The sequence below is a fragment of the Emydura macquarii genome, unplaced genomic scaffold (assembly GCF_026122565.2).
Source record: "Emydura macquarii macquarii isolate MOO-44397 ecotype Brisbane River unplaced genomic scaffold, CSIRO-AGI_Emac_v2 contig_2473, whole genome shotgun sequence".
Taxonomy (NCBI): Eukaryota; Metazoa; Chordata; order Testudines; family Chelidae; genus Emydura; species Emydura macquarii.
In genome coordinates this window covers 12,373,751-12,397,653 of record NW_027132610.1, presented here as the reverse complement: position 1 = coordinate 12,397,653, position 23,903 = coordinate 12,373,751, and the positions used below count along the sequence as shown (strand labels likewise).

General features: G+C 40.2%; 1 protein-coding gene across 1 annotated transcript; it reads right to left on the bottom strand.

Annotated features, from left to right (window-relative positions):
• Window positions 1-3,037: 3,037 nt before the first annotated feature.
• RFC3 (replication factor C subunit 3) lies at window positions 3,038-21,022 on the bottom strand. Its single transcript, XM_067562983.1, has 9 exons — window positions 20,666-21,022; window positions 18,175-18,312; window positions 16,068-16,135; window positions 12,314-12,411; window positions 10,431-10,612; window positions 9,870-10,006; window positions 9,672-9,770; window positions 6,297-6,366; window positions 3,038-3,360 (listed from the first exon to the last, which is right to left on the bottom strand). The coding sequence occupies exons 1-9, from the start codon at window positions 20,750-20,752 to the stop codon at window positions 3,169-3,171; spliced, it is 1,071 nt and encodes a 356-aa protein (XP_067419084.1). The 5' UTR covers window positions 20,753-21,022; the 3' UTR covers window positions 3,038-3,168.
• Between the last annotated feature and the right edge of the window lie 2,881 nt (window positions 21,023-23,903).

The window sequence follows — 23,903 nt, the reverse complement described above, 5'->3', positions numbered from 1 at the left end:
GCTCAGCATTGTTTTGAAGGCCAGTGAGGTAGGTAAAAGCAGAGCTAGAGTGGTTTGTGCGTGGAATCCGTGGATATCACCAAGTTAATCAGTGCACAGCACAACGTGGTAGACAACGAAATTTGAGAGTTAACCCTATGTAGATTTTGGAAACTTTGGAGAACAATGCAGGGCTCATTCATTTATTACATTACATCACCTCACTGCCTCTATTAAGAAGAAAAGTGGCAGAAGCACTTATAGTCAGGCAAAAACAAAAAAATCAGCTTATAACAGGAACATCAATGTGCACTGGAGCTACACCATGCAGCATAGAAGGAGAGGCATATATACATCTAAGGGTATGTCTACACTGCAATTAAAAGCTGTGGCTGGCCCATGCCAGCTGACTCAGGCTAAGGGGCTGTTTAATTAGCCCAAGTCAGCTGGCACCAGCCAATTGCGGGTGTCTAATTGCATTGTGAATGTACCCTAAGACTCCCTTTGAGCATGGCACCGCTCATTCTCTGCTAACTCAGCTGTAAGATGTGCAATGCACAGCAGCCCTTGCCCTCTGATAGGTACAGGAGCATTTTTTTAAGTGGAGAAGTACCAGGACCATCCTGTTTCATAATTATTGTGTTATTTATGGACTGAGGAGCAAGATATGGGCATCGAGCCCAGAGAGGAAGCAGCTCCTAACTTTGTAACTTACCCTTGTTAACAGTTCCATGGTTCCTGAGGAGCACAACCTGTTGAGCAATACTAAACAGGGCGACGCAGGCCCAGATGCAACCTGGGCCCACCTCCTTGAGAGCCTCAAAGTTTAGGAAGAGAACCTGGGATTTGATATGGTTTTCGATGAGGAGCCAGTGGCATCTAGAGCATGAGGGCAACATACTCATATCATCCTGTGTTGCTTTGCAGGTCCGCTGCTGTATTAAGAACCAGCCAGCTCTTTCCATGGCTTAGGCATTCGCAGAGGTGTGCTGGAGTAGTGAGCATGGAGGCCAGGAACGCATGGCTTCCTGTGACCAACTTGGCATCTGATAAGGTGAAGTATAACTTTCTGGCAAGAGATGAATGGAAGCTGGTGCTGTAACTTTGCTGCTGTTTTACCCATCCTGTCTCTGGCAGCTGTTGCTATTGGGGAATGCAGTGGCAGTGAAAAGTCTATGAAGAACCAAATACTGCAAACAGCTGTGAGATAGGTTAGAGCGGTGTGAAATTTGGGTAGGAAAATCCTGGTTTTGAAGATTTCCTGTAAGAGCATGTTATTCTGTAACTGCCTACAATGGTGTGGTTGCTGCACCTTTCTCTGAAGTATCTGCAACATCCACTAACCAACCAGAGGCTGGATGCAAAATTAGATGGAGTGCTGGACTGATCCAATATGGCCATTTTGTGATTAATTTCAATTTCGAATATAATAATGCAAATTAAACAAAGTTATATGCCCTGTTCTGTGAAGGTTTTTGGCTTTAAACATGCACAATGAAACTGATTAATTTCTGAAAAAGCATTGCTATTAGCTCCAATATTAATCATACTGTTTTCATTCATGCTCTATTTGTCCCCAGAGTAAGAAACAGTAGAAATGTTCATTTTCATAGTATCTACTCTGTTGGATTAATCTAATTCAGTATTGACAACAGTGATAAAATGACAGTTCAGGATCTACTGCAGTCATCCTACAAGAAATGAAACTCCTTGCACTATGACAAATTGCCAGTACTGTAAATTTGCAAAAACGTTTCATTCTCCTAAATTTATTTTCAGCAAAAGTAGATTAAATAAAATAGCCAGCTGAAGGAGTTCTAAGTGGTTGCTCCTTCATTAGCCAGGTACTTTTGCTCTCTTTCCTCCATTGTACAAAATAGTTTAGTGACATTTTATTTTGGAAATGGAATCTGAAGTTAAACTACAGGTTAACAGCGTGCACAAAGATAATCAAAGTAACAAGCATAGATCAGAGTGAAGAGTAGTTGTACAAATGTGATCATACTGTCTCTTCAAACTTGTAAAACAGGCTTATAAAGATATTAACTAGCTGGGTCTTTCCAAACACCATTTGTTAGAGAAGAGTCAAAACTGCAGCATGGAATGCAAACATTACAGAGCATTAGATAAATTTAGACCTGACTCAATCCAAAATTCATTACTCATACCCATCCTTACTTCTGTTGTTGTCACATTGCTCTAATTATTTATCAGGTGTTTTGCTTTTTAATAGTTTACACTATGAGAACTGTTCTTATTAAAAAAGTAAATAGAGACAGTCTAAACCACTGCAGTGAAACTAGTGCACAGACTAGTGTTTTGGACCATTATTTTAGGTTACCATATAGTGCAATTATTTGCTCAGTTAATGTAGATTGGTGTAGCTACTTTGACTTCAGTGAAGCTACTTGTGAGTCTGGCCCATCTTTTGTTTTTTAAAAATCAGTCCTTATGAATACAGTGTCAACCTACATTATGTTTATGTGACTCCTTTAAGAGCATATGAAAGGGTAATGCAATGCCCTCCTTAGTCATTCTGCCAGTTTATTCTGACAGCTGTTCAGCGGTTGTAATGGAAGAGTTGTAATGTGTTTCCTTTAGGAACAGCAGCTACTTTACTAATAGATTTCACACACAGTATTTAAAAGTTAAACCAAAAGTAACATTTAGACCACAGCTGAAGGAAAAATCTGTACATGACATATATTTGCATATGGCTGTATATAATTAGAATATCAAAGTAACAATTGGCAAGCAGCTTTGTTTTGAATGGGATATTCACAAGCACTTTTCATTCTGAAGGATCTCAAAACGATTTATGAAGTATATAGAAGGATACCTATCTTTAAAAAGCATCTGGGTTTTTTCTCTGTAAGACTCCAACCCAAGGCCTGGGTAGACTGAACACTGCTGAGCTTAGAATGTGATTTTGCCAGATATCCCAAAAATCTAAAAAAAGCTGTCTTTCCAGAAAGCTCATATGCTTTCTAGATAGTTAAAGACAACTGGTTTGCCTTGAAGACTTAGTGTTCAGAATGAATGAAGTTCTCAAATGCAGTGAAGTAAATAAGTGTTTATTTGATTTTGACCTAGGGCTTGTACCACATAAATCACACAGGAGTAAACTACGTTATTAACAGAGCTGTCAATGTTGTGACAGGGTATAAAATATGCAAGTTCAGTGATGTCTTAGAACATCATGTCTTCTAGTCCATCCTCCATAAACTTCTTATAAACTGCCATAAACTTTGCCACAAATGCTTCCAGATGATAAATGGCTTTGTTGCCCAGCTGCAGTCGGTGCTCATAGAAGGCTGCCATCTGTGCAACCTCTCCTTTTAGTTGCCCATCACAGTTGTTTAGAAGTTCTGACAAAAGACCCTAAAAGAGGAAAACATGACAGTTTTTAAAAGAATGAAATATTACAAAAACAAGGTAGCATAGCAGATACCATTGTTACGCATAGGATACACTACATTCACTGGTATTACACACAGTGTATGTATAGGTATTAGGAAGTTATGTTAACTGAATGTTTTATGCTCTTCTCACGATTCTGTTCAGCCATGTCAAGTATCCCACAACACTTTTCAAAGCTGAAGACAGTTTTGGCATTAGAAAATAGAAAACCTATCAAAGACAAGATACGTTAGCACTCTGCCCCTCAGTACAAGCTCAGGAGGTGCCTTCACGCATATTAGTACCTAAAATGCTGTATCCAGAACAAAAAGGTACGCCATAGTATCAGAAAACAAGTTGAAATTGATGGGTGGTATCTTAGGTGATGTATAGAGGTTTTTAACTTGTAAACAGCCCCATTATAAAGAGAGTTAGTTTGGGGGTGTATTTTTGGGAACATGCCTTCCTTGTATGGTGAACTGAACATGTTGCGAGAATGTGCTTCTCTGACCATTGCAAAAACCTGCTTCCCGAAAGGACTGGTGATGTATTAACTCTTTCTATCCTATATCATTGTTTTGTTTACAGACAATAAATGGTCTGAGCTTGGTTATTTGGTTTTGAACATTTTTATATTGAATCATAATTGTAACCAAAATCAATTTGCTATACTATTAATCAACACCGTCACTTTCCTAGAAGTAGCTGAGCAAGGAACGTCATGATTTTGAACTCAGTGATCCAGCAGAGCAAAAGTTTTCAAGAGCTATCACATCATCTATCCAATAGAATTAACTTTGAATTGCACAGACACTTGTGGAACATTGTCTTTTCAGAAACTTCTCTCTCAGGATGAATTCCTCATCCTGTAAAATCAGGTGAAACAATGGTGCAACTGAACAATTTCTGCCTCACTAAGGGCAATAGATTAACAAACTGACTGTGCACAACTCTTATTGATGTCATTGGGAACAGCAAGTAGGTAGATGGCCTTAAAGAGTCCTTTATTTGACAAGGGAAATGAATCTCAATAGTACTGATCAGGAATGGATGTAAATAGGTTCATCCCAACAGAATTTTTTTTTAAAGTCAAAGAAAGAGACTACTACAATATTTTACCACAAAAATGACAAAGGACCTGATATTAAAATATTTTATATTTGAGGTGAAGAAGGTGATAAAGCCTTTGCAGAAACAGCTCTAATGCAATAAAAAGTTTGAGACAAAGTGGATGAGCACCAACACAGCTACAACTAACTGCATATAAAGAATTTACTTTAAAGTGTTTAAGAACACTTTGCCAAACATTGGTGTCTTCAAACCTATAAAGTGGAAATTAGTAACACATATTTGAATTTATCTTTAAGACAGAGAGCATTGCACAGCAAGACAACCCAAAATCTCAGTGGCATTAGCCCATAGTAGGGCAAAAAGGACAAGGAAAAGCATAACTGAACAGAATGTCAGAAGCACAAGTCAGTTGACCTGCCAAGGATTTTACCATAAGTTAATTAGAGCTGTGTTTTGTCAATGTAAATAGAGGTTAATGCTGTTAACATTTTCCAAATATTATCTTTAATCTCAACTCTGCCCTCATATCCTCCAGTATCCTTTCATGCTGTCTACAATTCACATCTCCTGCCTTGTTGCCCCATTTGTTTCCATCTCCCATGGCAACTTCTATGTTTGAACCACTATCCCTTCCATAAAACGTCACATTTCCTTCATGAGGCCTTTCAATACATTTAAGCTTACAAAAAAGCACTCACTCTAAGTTAACTCCTAACCTGTGTATCACGTCTGTGTAGACGAAATGTCTGCCTCTAATTTAGACAGCAAAACCTTTGGAAGCAGGAACCATGGAATCTTCCTCAGTTCTGAGCATACTTTTGGTACTCAAAGTGATCTTGTTTTAATAAGATGTTACCTCCCTCTTAACTAATAAAGAATTCCCCTTGCCTCCTATTTCAGTCTTTCACCTTTGCTATTTCAGGCAACCGTCCATGTCCCTTACAGGCTGGGACACTGTCTTCCACGGCAAGCCCAGGTATTTCCAGGCTGACATTGTATGTGTTTCTGAATCTTTGTTGGACCTCTAAAGTGCTGTGGCAAGAACACTATGAATTATGGAGCATCCCAAATTACACCCCATAATTAATAGCACATCAGCAATTTGAAAAACGTGGGGATGCCTTCAAGCATGCAATCATCAGGGATAGAAGAGGCCTGTATTTTTTGTTGTGTTCAGTTGAACAAAATGTAGATTATCTTGTAAACTAATTAGACACTCTCAGCATTCTGAATTAGTCCAGCTTTAAACTCATTTGTCCAGTCCCCACAACTTGGATAACTCAATCTAACAAAGGCAATCAAGCATGGCTTTGGCACACAGACGTTATGCATTTGTTAAATAAAGGGATTCAAACTCAGAGTAGCAAAGACTTTTGGCTCACAGACAATCTGCTCTGAATTTTCGTAAAAGGTGGACCTTATTGTTAATGTTAAGTTATTTAGATTACAGTTGAACCACACCATGTGCTAGCCATTTTCCAAAACAAAAAAGAAAACAAATTTCCTGTTCTGTTCATTACCTCTGAAGCACCTGGCATTGGCCACTGTCGGAAGACAAGATACTAGACTAGATGGACCATTGGTCTGACCCACTATGGTCATTCTTATGTTCTTATGCCTCAAGAAGCGTACAATCTTGGGCCCTGATCTTGCAAACACTTATGCACATGCTTAACTTTAAGCAGTCCCTTTGAAGATCTTGAAAACTGAATGTTAAACATGTGCTTGACTGTTATTACCTGGTTTTTCCTCTTTTTTAAAATATAATTTTAATCCTTTTGCCCCAAGTTTGGATTCTCCTAGTTCTGGTTGCAATGAACATAGTAAATGCTGAGGAATTAAATTACCTTCATTATTATCTCAGGAGGAATGCAGTGGGTTAAGAGTTCATAAAGCCGTCCACGAACTTCAAGTAACCTGTTGGAATGAAATCATGAAATGTTACAGTAATGTCACAAAGCCTGTTTTATATTTCTAAAAAAAAAAAAAATTGCTCTGTTTTTAAACAATGTTCTTAAAACCCCAGACATGGAATGCCAAGCATAATCAAGTTCCCTTAGCCTGAAGCGTTCCTCTAACATTAAGCAATCTGCAGTGCTATGCCGATGTAAAGTCAGTCTCAACATGTGTGTTACACAACTCAGGAATGGAGAAGGGGCTAACAAAAAATTTTATATAGTAGCTATGACATTCTCGAAAGACAAGGCTCCAGAACATGCTGTTCTTGCCCCCCTTTAATATTTTTAAACTCTTTAAATATTTTTAAAATGTATGACTTTTGTCCAAGTCCAATGAGAAGTTGCCATAAAATTATTAGAACTCAGGATTCATTTTTATGTTGCAGTTTTGCACCTTTCAGTCATCTTGCCCACATTTTTCAACATTACTGAACAATCGCCAGTGATTAATTCCCACCAAATTCACCTCTGGCAATAACGGCCTCTTGATAGCCACTTTGTCTCATCTTATCTGAAGTCTCGTCCCCAGAAGTGCTAGCACTTACTGTGGATGACTGCTGCTTTTTTCCTCTCTAGATTATATAGCAATGATACAGACCACAGAAGAAAAGAAATGCTACATTACAAAAAGAGGGTAGGTTGGGAAGGCTAAAGAGGAAATGACAGAAGAAGCCTGTCCTTTACAAAGAAAATGTATTAGGGACAATATGATGTTACAGCGGTTACAGTGCTTTGGCATCTGTTTTTACTCTTATGTCACTTACTTGTGTTCTTAGCCTCCTGGATTGTTTTTTTGTTTTCTTTAAATACAGTTGTGACTCCATTACACTTACTGTGGATATCTAAATGATGAGTCAGACTGTTAGGTGACTTACACAAGGGGTTTTTTCCTTAAAAGAAAGGATTCTTCCCCAAAGATTGTAGGGACGGCTTGGAGGAAGTTATCCAACGGTCTTTGTGTTCCAACAACTTATAGATGTGAATTTTTTTTTTTTAAATAAATACACAGGTAAAAATGGAGTACATTAATTCAGGCAAGTTAAAAGGTGAAGGGAGAAGGATATGCATTTGTGTTTAAAATAGAATCATAGGGAGAATACCTCCCATTAGGGCTTTAAATGTAGTGTAATTCTATTTCTGCCAGCACTATATATTTTAAAAATGGACAACAGTTTGCCAGTGACCAGAAATGCACCATAGCAACAAAAAACTAGTGCCAACATTACTGCTTTTCTCAGCTAAAGAGGAAAGTTGTATAGTATTTTGGAAAAACAACAACCACATCCATCAGCTTCAGTTGGAAATAGTTTGTTCGCTGATTCAATGTTACAAAGAGCTGTCTGAAAACTAAGATCACATCTACCACCCTGCCTCCCTAGGACAGATGCACACGCATGTGCACACACACACAAATGATTCTAGATCCAACAAAACCAAAAATAAGTATCTAGAATTCCATTCGTCAATTCATTTATTCTGTATATTCAATCAATGTTATTTTTAAAAAAATGTAACATGCCTCCAATTGACAAAGAGAGCCACAAAGCAGCCAGTTACCAGTTTTTGTTATTGTGCTTGCTGATGGGTTCACTTGGCCTGTAGTTGATGGATTTTACCATGCAACCCAGAGCAGTGAAGGGAAAGGTTAAAAAAATCATCATTTGCCTGTCACTCATTTGGAACAAACTGCAGAAATTGAACCAGGGGATGATGCAGCCCAAATTAGGGACATCTTTAAGAAGATTAAGATATGAAAAGTGGGCACATTGCATTTGGTGATGGATTTAATTGCCAGGGTAACTGATGTGTCAAATTTTTCAAAGAGAACTGGTTTGATACTTTGCAAAGCAGTAGAAAATGATAAATTGGAACTCTCAGGAACAAAAGATAATCCTTGTTCCTTATATCTGGAGAAAAACGTGCCTATAAATGACAGATTTGAAGAGGTAAACATTTTTGGGTCTTTAAAGACAAGGCTGCAGAAAAATCAGATCTGTATGCTAGAAGTTGCCATTTAATAGATCAGTGTCAGATTCCCCAGGCTATATACTCTCCACCATTCATATGGTTTCAATGCTCTGACTCCACACAATGGCTTGATGAGAGAAAAAGAACTGGTTCATTATTGCAATGTACAAGTTTAAATCTTCTAGACAATTTTACACAGGTATTGAGTAAGATGGAAAAAGGAGAGTATCCTTTGTCAGTGATTGCATCTAAAATTTCAAGTTAGTATCAAATCCACAATAACAGTACAGGCATATGATCAAAAAACTTTAGCTACCAGGCCTTCCAGGATATATTGCAGTTAGTGGAAATGTGGTCATCATTGTCCTACAAAACTGCAGTGGTAGAATGTGGGTTCTACCCAACCAACTTAATTAAAACAAGCCCAAAGAAGTAAAGCACACTCCACAACTTTTGTTAATGGCCCAAGTGAAGATGTTTTCTGGCTCTGTCATGATACTCTCTATAGACTTGAAGGGAGACTAGGAACAAAATATTCAGACTCAGCAAGTACTTAGTATCAGGCAGCGCTAGATGGTTTCACTAGACTGGTGGTGGTAGTGGCATTTTAATGCATACTAAGCAGAGGACAAATTGAATGGAACACAAGTGAGGGTCAGAACAAAATGAAACCCTGGCATATTAATCCAGAACAGAATAAGGAGAATACAGAGAAATTATGTTAGACAATCACAGTAGCAACAATGTTTTATTTTACTTTATCTAAGAGAATGAGCCCACATCCAGAAATTGGGACAACTTTATTGGACAACCCAAATTGAAGTCTTGCATGCCTGTGGGCAAATTATCAGAATACTTTTCCCCAAGTCTACCATACAGCTTTGGCTGCAAAACTCAGTCATGATTTAAATATCATGAGGTAAGTAACTTTTGTTTACCACCTTATCGTTTAGAGGAAAAACAGACCAAAACTGGCTTCCAAATTCAGACTAGGGCTACAGATCTTCACGGTACCTGGTCCATGTTTATCATGGGTATATACTTTCAAAACAATCACATACAGACAGTGCATCTTGCTTATTTATTTTGTGACAGAGTCTAACCTTACGAGTTTCTGAAATCCAATCTAGCCATCTCCTGTAGCCTTTCAATCCATTTCCTTTGGATGCAAAGTATAGGCATTCTAATACAAAGCTGTTAAAATGCCACAAAACATTTAATATAAAACACTTCTTAAGCTCATAAACGTTCTGATAATCTAATAATTTACACCTAGAACCAGATAGCTCCACCTACCTCTGTGGAGTCTGCTGACTGACAATAGCATTTGCAGTCTCTCTCAGATATACCTCCCAGTCTGTCTCAGGGATGTCTTGATCGGAAGTGAAAGGATACCTGCACAACAAGTAATCGCTCATATTTTGACAATGAGCTTAGAGCAAATGTGTATTTTTCTACAAAAAGTAACCTATATTAGTTTCTCCAATGACTTACTGCTGGACTCTGCAGGCCTCACACATAAGGAGCGCCTTCCGAAGATTCCTGCCAGACTTTTCTGCTAACCTACGAGCCAGATTCTGAGGAAGAATCAATCCCTCCTTCTTGCACACACTGGACAACACATGACAGATCTAAATAGGAAAGAGGTACATGATGATATAGCTAACATACGCATTGTAGCTGTAGCCATCAGTCCCAGGATATTAGAAAGACAAGGTTGATGAGGGTCCAATAAAAGATACGATCTCATCCACCTTGTCTCTCTAATAGTTAACATATGGAAGATTTCTCTTTAGTGAGACATTTCATAGTCCAAAGACTGTTTTCAGGCTTAAGCATCTCTACAACAGCCACTGCCTTTTTGCAAGAGTCAGCCAGGTATAAGGGAGCAGCACCAGTTTGCCCAGTCACTAGATACTGTGCATGCTGATCAAAGGCAAGTCATGGATCACAGACAAAGATAGGTCATTCTCTGTAAAATACTTTACATACACACAGTTAAAACTTGGCTGATGAAAGTTTCTACTAGAAGCTCATTTTTGCTTCCAAACTTACATCTTCAATACTTGGAGCAGGCACGCGCACTGCCAGACATCTGCTCTGGATAGGTGAAATGATTTTTGAAATGGAATTGCAACACAGGATCAATCTGCAGGTAGTCATATACTTCTCCATGGTTCTTCGCAATGAATGCTGGGCATCTTTAGTAAGTTTATCAACTTCTGTCAGCAGTACCACTGCAGCGGAAAAAAAAGCTTAAGTTACCTTTTTTAGACGAGTTCACAGTACACTTAAAGTAATTTTTTGTTTTAGTAAGTTTAGAATGATGATGAAGCAAGGTGCACAGTGATCCCATGGATGGGAAACTGTGCTGGGACTAAAAAGACCTGGGTTCTATTTTCAACAGTCACCGAATTCCTGAGACACCTTGGTCAAGCCATTTCACCTTCTCCATCTGTTTACTCCTTATTCTTCATCAGTCTTGCCTATTTACAGTGGACAACATTTTTGCTACAATGTGCCTACATTTTACACTCTTCTGAATAGGGACTGTAGGTGCTGCTGTGACACATATTATTAAATTAGGTGTTGAAGGCCAAGACAGTCACTGTACTGCCTGTACTATGGCTAATACGGTAGCTATCAGTGTTTCCCAAGAATTTTCAGAAAAGGTTGCGGCTGAATTTTCTTAGAATCCATGGTGTAAGGAAATATTAAGCAAATAACTTATCAGTACACTCCTTCTGTTTACAAACTCATGTTTTAATTTAATGGGTGGAGGAGGTAGAAAATCCTTTCGGGTGAAGGTTGGAGGCCCTTCCATGCACATGGCTCTCCATATTTATCCAAAGATGTTTCAAAGTTGTTAAGCAGATTGGTAACAGCTCAAATATAATGCTTCCCAAAGAAATGTGAAGACAATGGTGTGGCATATCAAAGTTAGGACCACCACTACTTTATTTCTACTCTGTTCTCTCATCTTTCTTGAGTCTGTCTCATTCTTCTCTTTGTATTTAACTCTGATTTTGGGGTTTCTTGCTTTCTGCAAGGAAACAGCTGTAGCAACCTATATTTGGAAACTGTGAAGAGGAAAACTGTTTGGTATCTTTTAGATTAGCAGCCAGCTTCCCTCTGTAGCTCTTCCATGTATGAAGTACTTCTGCACTTTAGCAAAGCTTTTGATATGGTGTCTCACAGTATTCTTACCAGCACGTTAAAGAAGCATAGGTTGGATGAATGGACTATAAGGTGGATAGAAAACTGGCTAGATCATCGGGTAGTGATCAATGGCTTGATGTCTAGTTGGCAGCTGGTAACAAGCGGAGTGCCCCAGGGGTGGGTGCTGGGGCTGGTTTTGTTTAACATCTTCATTAATGATCTGGATGTTGGGATGGATGACACCCTCAGCAAGTTTGCAGATGACACTAACCTGGGGGAAGTAGTAGATACGCTGGAGGGCAGGGATAGGATACAGAGTGACCCAAACAAATTGGAGGATTAGGCCAAAAGAAATCTGATGAGGTTCTACAAGGACAAGTGCAGAGTCCTGCACTTAGGATGGAAGAATCCCATGCACCACTACAGACTGGGGACTGATTGGCTAGGCAGCAGTTCTGCAGAAAAGGACCTGGGGGTAACGGTGGACAAGAAGCTGGATATGAGCCAACAGTGTGGCCTAACTGCCAAGAACGCTAAAGGTATATTGGTCTGCATTAGTAGGAGCATTGCCAGCAGATCGAGAGAAGGTGATTAGTCCCCTCTATTCAGCATTGGTGAGGCCACATTTGGACTATTGTGTCCAAATTTGGGCCCCTCACTACAGAAAGGATGTGAACTAATTGTGAAGTAATTCTCATGTATATCTTCTGACCTGGTCAAAACATTCAGAGTTTTTTCTCCTCCAGTGTTATGGCCCACATTTAACTTATTTTACTTACCTTTAAAATCTCTTTGAGTACTTGTCTCAAGTTGTTGGGATTGTGCTACTGTCTTCAATAGATCCTGAATTACCACACGGTCACTGTTTCCTGCATCGCTGTACAAAGAGTTAAGATAAAAATTAATTTTGTTGTTACACTTATTTCTTTTAAAAGTGCCCATACCATATCTACAATACATTCTTCTAAGTACCAACTCAGACAGTTTTTTGGTTTTTTTAAACAAGCCCAAAATGTAGCTTTTTAAATAAAGAACACAAGATAGACTTAGTTTAGAATTAATTTAATCTGTACATTAAGTGGCTATTGACAAGCTGTCATCCTAACATTTTGAAACTCATATCCCATATAGACTTGCATTGTATATGTGCGTGGGGAGAGAAACCAGTTAGTAACTGCAATAAATTACGTTTATGCCTCCGTGATTTTATGTAATGGTATGAGAAATCAGCTTTTTACATTTCATCTTACCAGCAACTTCAGCATATACATCCAGTATTTCTTGCTTCTCAACTGTCTAAAAAAAGCCATTTTATCTGTGGCAAAAATGCCAAATCAGCCAGTAGGACACACAACTTTCACAAACACTGATTCCAGTAAACACAAACACTGATTTCAGCATTATGAAGTCCTTCTCATCATGTGGCCATGGAAAGGGCTAGAGATTTCGTAAATGGAAATCTTGCTCAGAAGAACCTGCAGGGTTAGTGTCAGTTTGAAAGTTTCTGAAGCACTCTCATCCCCTAAGCTGGCTGTTTTATTTTTATCTGAAATTGTTATAAGATGGTAGCCCCTTCTCTTTCCACCCTATGTGGTGATCTGTCTCTTATAGGAGAAAATGTTGGCATGTTTATTTTCTAATTTTTTTCCAATGTAACCCAAACTAAGTGTGACTCTCTGTGCTCATCTAGCTGCTACACCACCCATGAGAGCTTTTGATTCTGCTACTGATTTCAAGCTACTGGTTCTGGTTCCTTAGCTCAGGTGGTAGAGGGACTCATGCTTTTAGATCCAAAGGTCCCAGGTTCATTCAACCCCTGGAGATGTACCCTCTAGGGGTGTCATTACAAGAAGAGGGGAGATTCACAAGCACTAAGGTGGTGGAGAAAAATGGATTCTTCACCAATGGGAAGTTTACCAGTGTCACGGTTATTGTCAAGGATGGCTATTTCAGGTATAGGACTGAAGCCAACTCTCCCCCACATCCAAAAATCTTAGTGTGCTTACAAAAAAAACCATGCATTCCTTGCAATGGCTTTGTGGACCCTTCTGGCCCCATAGCTGAGCAGTTGATCCAAATACCATGCAGCATTTAGTGATAAGTTCAAATAATGTGTGGATTCCTAACTCTGAGTGCCAAACAAGTGACAGAACTGATATTAAGATTAAGATATAGTACAGAGGCTTCCCAGTGCCATACACTTTTAGTGACCCACAAATGCAATAAATTTAAAAAGCCCACCTCTGTTGCTACAATCAATAAAAAATGGTTTTCATTTAGAAACTAGATTCTGCCTTGGAGCTGGGGACATTCAAATGTCACATTTGAAGCTTTTCATCACTTAATATGCAAGTTATGAATCAAATATGACTCCATACTATATCTTAATTTGCATGTTTTGGCATTTAAGTGTGATATTAAGATGCTAGAGGCGCCACTCTCTGAAATAAAATATGATGTGTGTCATCACAGATATATCAGGGGTTTGGCAGCTGACGGAATAATCAGTTGTCTCAAAGTTCTTTAGTTCTTTCAAGAATAATCAGGACAAAAGGCACTTTCAATGATAAAAATCTTATGTTCTAACAGATTTAGTCCCAGGATGCTTCATCAATAGCTCATACAGAAATTTTAGTGCCGGAATACAAAATGTAACCTATTACTCAGTTTTCTGAAGTTTAGTGATTAAACTACAGTTATTTACCATTTTAATACAGGCACGTCTCTACTATAATGGAGAGTCTGGTTAATAATTTTATAGGTGAAGGGATGGCTAAGCATGATGTTATTTTACTATTTCAAACATTTCAATGTGAAGATGGTTAGGCAAAGCAGAGTTATAATTCAAGGATATGGTTTTGTTTTCTTCTTCTCCATTGAGGGGACTCCATTTAATAGTATCTGCCCATAGCAAGTTATGTAACCAACAGGCAATGCCCCGAAAGTCACAGATGAAATCTGTGTACCAGTTTGGAGGAAATATAACTGCTTTGTCTAGCAAAGGTTTATAATAGATTTAACACCTGCATATTCCACTCCCTTCTTTTATGTTCATTTCCTCTCCCTGTTGACCTTTTACTGTGCTTCATATTACTTAAATGTACCATACTGCTTCACTGAACATGGAGTTATAATTCAATCAGAATTCTACAAGCTGTAATGATACTGACATTCAGGAACATTAACAGAACAAAGATTGATACGCTGTTTGTTCAGTTACATACACATGAAAAAGACACTGATGTCCAATTCAAGATATAATTATACAAACTGTCAGGTTTTAGCTCAGATCAATAAAACACAAGGGTCAACAACATTGATATAAAAAAACCACTGAAGTCAGGATAGATTAATAGGTAGTTATTCTACATTTTGGGATGTTTGCATTTGGCAAAAGTAAGCTTATTTTATCAGAAGGTGGGATAGTCAATGATTTTCCAATACCAAAATTACATAAATAAACTATAACGTCAGAATTACGATATGAGTGGAGGGTTTTTGTGTGCGTATTTAAGTGCATCAGTTTTTCAACTTTTATAATAATTGCAGTAAGTCATGAATCATGTAGTATAAGAGAGAGGCACTGCTTTTACAAAACATAGATAGGTCCCTGAACCAAGGATTTCACAGCCCCAACTGGACAGGCACAAAAAAACCCAGACAATTAATGATAAGGCACTAGAGTATAAGCAGATTATGTCTGTAATACTGATCCGCCAAGACAGTAACAGACGTAGGTTTTAAAGAAAAGACAGTTGGCACAAATCCAAAAAAAGGGGCTGCACCAATTAACAAAATAGCATAGAAAAAAACAGAGCTAAGTGTGGAGGAAGGTGACTTATTTCTGGGCACGCACTATTGTCCTATAATTGTTCCCCAAGAAGGATGAAGCCAACATAACCAAAGCAGGCCCTTTTAACATGACAACACTTTTCCTGGTGTGATTAAACTATGCTAAAGGGTTTCAGGTAAATACCTGTATTTACTTTGGGTCACTGAAATATTACCAGCAATTTCACTACTATTAAATTAAAGAAGACACACAGTACACCATATAATCATTAACTCCATTAAAACATCTGACATTTAAACTCACATCTAACCTTTCATATGATTCTCTGTATTTTAGATCAGAAACACACTTAGAGCTTTTTTAATTACAAAATACTGTGCACCACAAAAAAATAATTCAGGGCCATGTTTTCAAAATAGTCTTAACTTGACCTCTGAATTTGCAGATCCACCTATTTGCAAGACCCAACACTCATATCTGTATGCATAATCTGCTGGTTAGACAACAAACTACTGGATTGACATGGGAAATCCAAGATTTTCATCATCCAAAACCATGTATTTAAAAAACCTAGTCTGCACATTTAGGGCCTAAACCTGCAAACAAATTTTTTTCTTCAAAGGAACTACTTGCATGAGTAAGAGGTTGAGTCCTTAGAAGTCAAGGCTAAAGCCATTTTAGAAGTGTTGCCATTCAAGTATAATATCCTAATTAAATATTCCTTTTTATTACGACCTTACCTTGGGTTAACTTCAAGATGATAATTGCTTGCAATGGTGCTAATTTCAATTTTCTTTTTAGAGGGTGTCTGTGTAGAAAATAAGAATATTAGATTTCAAAGCATCTTACTTCAACTTTTTTTGTTAATTTTTGGATTTGAAGAATTATAATTGACAGATCTGGTAAGTTGGCAGCAGCATTATAAAAGAGAACCTGGATTTGGGGTCAGCTTCAGACATCTTTTTCCCTATACAAATGGTGGTCAGGAGTATTGGGAGGTGGTTAAACCTCTAAAAAGATAATGGTGACTCTTTATTACAAGAGTTGACCCTACTATCAGAATTAAGAGATTGCAGACATGATAATGTCTCGTGTCCTTCAAACAATCATTTTGGGGAAATAGTTTGCAGACATCTGGAAAGTTTCCTCTCCATGAATTTTTTTAGGGAAGTGGAGAGACATGGAAGGAAGTTCCTTTCTCTCAATAAATAATTAGAAATCTGTTACTGGTGTAATTTACACAAACATTTATACGGCCTCTAAATTTGGATCCAAACAGGCATATTTCTATCATTCTAACAGGATACATGTCCGTTCTCACTATGTACAGAATAGTATTTAACTGTATTTCTTCCTTTTATGGTGACTATGAATCTCCTCCAATACAAGTGACTTATCAGAAAAAAATTTTAGGACAAATTAGTTGTTTTTTTCCCCCTATAAATACCACAATCTGTTTCTCTTTTCTAGATGAGTCACAAGAAACGACTATAGTTGGTGCACCTATCCTCATGCCAATATCCAGAACATTCTACTAGCTTGTTTCCACTGTCATACACCTCTTCCCTATAGGAACACAGAGGGAAATAAGTAGTCAGGCAAGGATATCATAAATGCAATGGTTACTACATTATTTTCTTTAAGTAACAGCAATGAATAAGAAAAACTATCCTGTAACAAGATGAGTCAGAATCAGCAAGCAATGCCCTACCTACCATACCAAACATGATATTTAGACCACTGCTGAAGGAATTAAAAAGTAACAATGGGAGAAATTCTGTTTACCATAATATGAAGTTTTAGCGTTCTTCTGACAATTTTGCTGATTCATAGATTTATGGTTATGTAGTCAAAGGACAATTGTGATCATCTAGTCTGACCTCCTGTATAACACAGGCTACAGGACTTCCCTGAATTAATTCCTGTTTGAATGTTTTTCTAAAAGATATGCTCTAGAGTTCATTCTTGATTTAAAAATTGTCATTGGTGAAGAATCCACCACAACCCTTGGTAAGTTGTTCCCATGGTTAATTACCCTCACTATTAAATATTTGTTCCTTATGTCTAGTCTGAACTTGTCTAGCTTCAACTTCTACCTACTGGATCTTGTTATATCTTTGTCTACTAGATTGACGACATCTTTATCATCAAATATCTGTTCCCCAAGTAAGTACTTAAACTGATCCAGTCACCCCTTAAAACTCCCTCATTCCGCAAAAGGATTTTTAATTGGTAACACATCATCTGAAACAAGATTTCAAGTGGCTGCCTTGTTTCCCCAAGCAGCTAACTACTGAAGCAGATCTGTTCTCCTGTTGAAACTGTCACTGTGGGAATGATTATATAACAAATTATGAAAAGCATAAATGGGACAAATTAAATGGTTTATAAGTCAGGGCCAGAACATAGACAACCGAATTCTATCAATCACGAGTTAGCTTAAATTGGAATTAACCTGAAGCAAAAATTCAAGCGCTGGGCCCAAATTCTGATCTCAAATACACTAGAGTAAATTCAAAGTAATGCCAATAAAACCAACATGAAAGAAATTGAGATCACAATCTGGTCCTTAGTATTTAATACTAAAGACATACCCTGCAGTGTGAGGGAAACTGACAAATTAAAATTACATGGTTAGAGAAAATATTAAAGTGACCAATTTATAGGTGATCTTGAACTTTTTACCAAGGTGAAGAAATCTGAACATTTTGGAATTATACTGACCTTCATTTTGCTAGAGTGGACCTCTCTATAGGAATACATATTCAACATACTAGTATATAAAAGAGACGCTGTATATATACACAATTACTTTCTTTTTAAAAAAATGCACGATAAATTTCTTACTGTTATGCTCTGATGTTCAATCCTCAGTTTCTCCACTCCTGCACCATACAGCTCCCTTAACAAACACATTATCCTGGTCTTTTTTCCAGCTCCCGATGGTCCATACACTAACAGATGAGGGAAGTCACCACACTGAACCTGCCAACAGTGCAGTAAAACTAATTACAGTAATGTTTCCCATATCCGAGGAAATTAACACACTGCACTAGATGAATTCCAGAGGGGTAGCCGTGTTAGTCTGCATACAGCAAAAACAACGAGAGTCCTGTAGCACCTTAAAGACTAACAAATTTCTGCAGGCATAAGCCTCCATGGCTGCATCTGACTAAGTGAGTTGCAGCCCACGAAAGCTTATGCCTGCAGAAATTTGTTAGTCTTTAAGGTGCTACAGGACTCTCGTTGTTTTTGCTGCACTAGATGAAGACTTTCATTACAATGTTAATATTTGTTCATGTGCAATTCTACAGTACTTCAGTTTAAAATATAATCCATAATTAGTGGCTCTTGAATTTCTTCCATGTATACTTCCATCATATATGCTGTGCGCCTCTGAAAATTAAAGTCGATAGTGTTTTGTTTTTGTTTTTTTGAGAAAGAATTTGAAGTACTTTCAGGTATTACACTTGCTCCTGAGAGTCCTGCCAATTTTTGTGGTTACACAATCACTTTCCTTTTTTTTAAAAGATGTTTCTCTCCCTTTTGTTGCTAAGTGAAAGGCTTTCACAAATGGGAAACAGATTGACACAGGGAAACAGAAAAACTATCCACAAAATAAACTAAAAATAGAGAAAACAATGTCTCTGCTCTCTTTTAGTTACAGTATACTAAGTGTTACTTGTAAAAATATAAAGGTATTCAAATAAAAGCAGAATTTTTTAATTGAATCGCTCTTTAAAATGACAGAACCAATTTTTGTTTCTGAGAGGGCCAGTGGTTGTTTTTAAAAATGTATTTCACTAAAGCCTATTTTCAAAGCTAGGTTTAGTTAGATATACCAAGAATCACAGAATTCAAAGAGTGAATTAGTCGTTAGACAATCTGGGTAACACTCAGGACACCTGGGGGCTTGAACATGCACTCAGTTTTGTACCCATGGGTTTTAGCCCCATCTTTGACCTTAATCCCTGTGACCTTACCAAGTCATTTATGGACTGGTGGTTTCAGAAGTGGTGGACACCAACAGCGTCTAAAGAAGTCAGTGGGTGGATGTGGGTGCTATGCATTTCTGAAAATCATGCTAATAAATCTTTGTGCCTCCTTCCTCCTCCATCTGCTTAATGGTAATAGTGATGGTGTGCGAATTAATTAAGTAGCACACATAAAACGCTTGCAAACCTTTGCATGAAGTTTATTCTACAGAAGGGAAAAGTTTAGGGTCTTCCCCTATATGTGTCAGGGCTTGTCTTCAGTGCAAGTTAGCACACGAGTTGCTAGCCTAGCTCAAGTGAGGGTATACATCTACATTAGTGTTTCTCAATCACCAGTCCATGGACCGGCACCTGTCCTTGAGATTTCCCTTACACAGTTTAGGAAGGCAGCAATCTGGTCCCTGGTATCAAAAAGGTTGAGAAACATTGTTCTACACTACACAGCCTATGTTAGCATATGTATGCCAACATAACCCATTGCTGTAGATGCAGCCTACACCTATAGGGGCAGGTCAGTTTAGGAGCATCACCTCCCCAAACAATGTATGCTGACAAAACTCTTCTTCCTTCGACATAACTACGGTGGGGGTTTTGCTGGCATAGCTATGCTGCACAGGGTGTGGGTTTTTTCCCCATATCTCTGACCAATGCAGCTATGCAGACATAACTTAAGTGTAGACCAAGCCTGAGAATGACCACACTGTGAAACAACCTTCAAAGTACCAAAGCAATTTGATCAGCAGAAGGGAGACAGGATTAGCAGCATCACTGAAAGAACATCTGATGAGTAGCTTGTAACTCACTGCTCATTCCCACTGCACTACAAGTACAGGAGCATCAAATCCCCCCGCCCCCGATAAGGCAGCTAGACCTCAAGCTATTGATATTTGTGTGTGGAAAGGAAGTTGAACTCCTGTTGTACCTTGAGCTGACGTTGCTGTGAAGACAACCCTGCAAGGTGCCAATCTGGCCCAAAGAACCGTTCTCATTTTAAGGCTGGCTAGCAGCTGCTGCAATGAGTGGTCTGTAAAGGACACTGGAGGTGCAAAGAGGTCTGCTCACGCTTTGTGGCAGGGGCTAAACGATCCCAGCGAGGGGCCAGAAAAGCACCATCTGGACTGTGAGCAAAGGATTCCCTCAGCGGGGATGGGAGAGCAGGGCGGCAGCAGACGGAGGGATGAGGGGGTTACCCTGGAGAGCAGCGGTCCGGGGGTGGGAGGGAAGGTGGGGGGTTAGCGGAAGGGGAGGCGGGTAGCAGGGGCTCCCCGCGCGGCCCGGGGATGGCGGTCTCTCTCTCTCTCTCTCTCTCTCTCTCTCTCTCTCTCTGTCTGTCTGTCTCTCACCAGGTTGCGGAGCTGAGCCGCCTGCTCGCGGTGATAATCCAGCCTGCCGAGGGCGCAGGGCCGGTACTTGTCCGCCCAGAGACTCATCGCTGCGCTGCGGCCGGGGCCCAGCGAGGCAGAGCGCGGGGTTGAAAAGCGCGCGCCGGGCCCAGCCCACACGCCGGACGCGTCACGGAGCCCGCCTCTGTCTGTCGCTCCACCAGCTGCCCCGGACACAAGCCCCTGCTACGGAAGCCGCCTGGGGCCAGACCCAGCCGACATGCAGAGCCCGCAGAACGCGCCCCGGGGCTGGCGGCAGGGGAGGAGGCCGAAGACTCGAGCTACAGCGAACGCGCCACGCAGGGGCGGGCCCATGAGTTCGGAAGGAACGTCACGGCCAGGCGGGGGAGGGGCTGCTGCTCGCTCCGGCCCGGCGCGCGGCCTTTCGCTCAGGGGGGACCAGTCCCACAGCCCTGAGCCCCCCCGCCCGCAGCCCACGCCTCGTTCAACAACCTACTGCAAGGCGGCATAACGCGCTAGGCCTTGCTGCACCGTCACGTGACACTCCCTTAGCACAGTGTGCCAGCCAGCAGCATGTCATCTCCACAGCCCGACCCCTCTGCAAGGCTCCACGCGGGCAGCCCGTGCCTCCTAACCCCTCGCACACTGACTGCCCAACAGCGCCATGCCCTGCACCCATCCAACCTCTCAGCATCATTCTGCTATGGCGTTCAGCGTCACATGCCGGTGGCATGGTATCTCAGCACCCCAGGGCGATGCCTCGGCCCCGTGCCCTGCAAGCGCCACGACATAACGCCTCGCCAAGCATAATGCCCAGCCCTGCCTCAGCGTGGCCCAGCACCGCAACAAAAGCTCATGCAGCACAACCCGCTGTTGCTCCATAACATGGCAAATTGCAGCAGTTCTGCACAATGTCCCAGTGCTGCGATATTGCAACACCACACCATGGCACTTTGCCCCACAGCACAACACCTTGCAGCTCCAAAAGCATGCCTCAGCATCACAGCCGCAAAACACAGGCCTGTTCCACTGTCACAAGCTGATGGCCCACAGCAGCTCCACCATAGGATCTAGCACTGTGCAGGTAACTGGACATTTTCTCACTCTTCTGTAAAGTCAATGAATCTCTTACCATTATTCACAATTGGTTTCTGTCTCTGGGTAAATTCAAGTAATTTCCATGTAACACTATTTTTAAAAATCATCCCATTGTCTCTGCAATATGTACTTCATGTGTGCTAGAAAAATTAAGAGCACAAATCCACTTGGAGCACCAAGTATTGAGAATACATGTGCACCCACCATCTTTGGAGTTAAGTACTTCCATGTGGTGGGAACCATTGCTCAATTTCATATGTGACTGTTATTCTCATTAGTTGTCTGCAGTGTAGTTGTAGCCATGTGGGTACCAGGATATTAGAGAAATAAGGTGGGCGAGGTAATAGCTTTTATTGGACTAATATTACCTTACCCACCTTGTCTCTCTAATTATCATTGGTTTGCAGTTTAAGGTCCTGATCCAAAGCTCCTGAAGTAAGTATCAACTGACATCACCTAACATTCCCTGTAAACTAATTTGCCTCATGTTCTTACATAACTCCTGTGGCACAGGGTGAAAAGGAAATGCAGAAATGGCAACAAAAATGTGGTAGGACATCCTCATGAGTTCAAACATTCACTAAGGACATACTACTATCACCTGATACACACAGTGTAGACAAATCAACCATAACATTCCCATAGAAAGTTGCACTTTGTTTTAGGATCATCGAAATTGCCATATGGAATCAGACCAATATCCTGTGTTCCCCAGTGGCTGGAACCTGGTGCTTCAGAGGATGGTGTATGACCCCTAAAGTAGGGCTACATGGAATAAACTCCACCCCCAACCCAGAGGCGTTATTTGCAAAGGGGCAGGGATTCCTCCCAGACTTTCCATAGGTCTGTATGTTCCATTATGTCTTCCATTCCTCTCCCCACCTGACTTTGCTGGACAATATAATGACATATAACACTTTATATGCTGACACAACTTTGTCCCCCACCCCCTGAATTTTTCTGAAATGACATCCTTACCCTTACCTCATCCTGCTCTCCTCTAATCAGAGATTGGCTGATGCCCTACAGCACAATGATTAATATCCCCTGGCAAAATGTGTATTGTCATTAATTATGACAATTCTGGATATTCTTGATAGCCTGAAGAAACAGGACTGTATGTAGAGCCCAGTTGGGGCTAGCAGTTTGGTTTCCTTTTCTGGGACCAGAAGCTGGGGGAGGAAAGCAGTGGTAGAAAGCGATCCAGGGAAGGTAGCTTAGAGGGTCCCTCCTGGAGGCCAAACACTGCTGACCATCCTAGGCTCCTGGGTCAGAGCCTGGTGGAGTGGGTGGGCCCGTGCTCCCCTACCGCTGCCCCACAACCTAGTAGATGCTAACCACTAGGCCCCTCGGCCCACTGAGGACCCTGTTACAAAGTCCATCCTTGTTTTGCAAAGCATATGTTTGAAGTTGTACACCTTACATAAACAATGCAAGAAGTAAGAAAGAGACTTAAGGAAACTGAGGTTAAGAATGGACAAAGAATAAACTCACAAGTGGCCTTGTAAAAGACATGTAGTTAATAGATAAAGAAACAGTAAAAAGAGTAATGTGTGGTAAGCTTGCACCTGCAGCTTTGCTTACTAGCCTACTTTGCAGCTCATGGACAGTTCTTTATCAGTGGAAATACTTGCCAGAGGATGTTGTGAAGGCCAAGACTATAATGGGGTTCAAAAAAGAACAAGATAAGTTCATGGCGGATAGGTCCATCAATGGCTATTAGCCATGATAAGCAGGGATTGCTGTTTGCCAGGGGCTGGGAATGGTCATCGGGATGGATCACTTGATGATTACCTGTTCTATTTATCCCCTCTGAAGCACCTGGCATTGGCCACTGTTGGAAGACAGGATACTGACCTAGATGAACTCTTGGTCTGACCCAGTCTGGCCGTTCTTATGTTCTTATCTGTACGGGGATTGGTTATAAATATTAGTAGACCAATCATAAAGTGTGTGATATGATGTTTTTACCAATAGTATTAAGTGTAAGTGTGTACGTAAGCTGATTCATGATTGTGTGCATTGGCTGTGTGGTATACCCTGTGCCCATCCCCTCTACTTGAGCCTAATCAACTCAAGTGTAGTTTGATTGCATGCCAATAAAGAAACCTCACAGACGAATCCAGATTTGAACAGATTT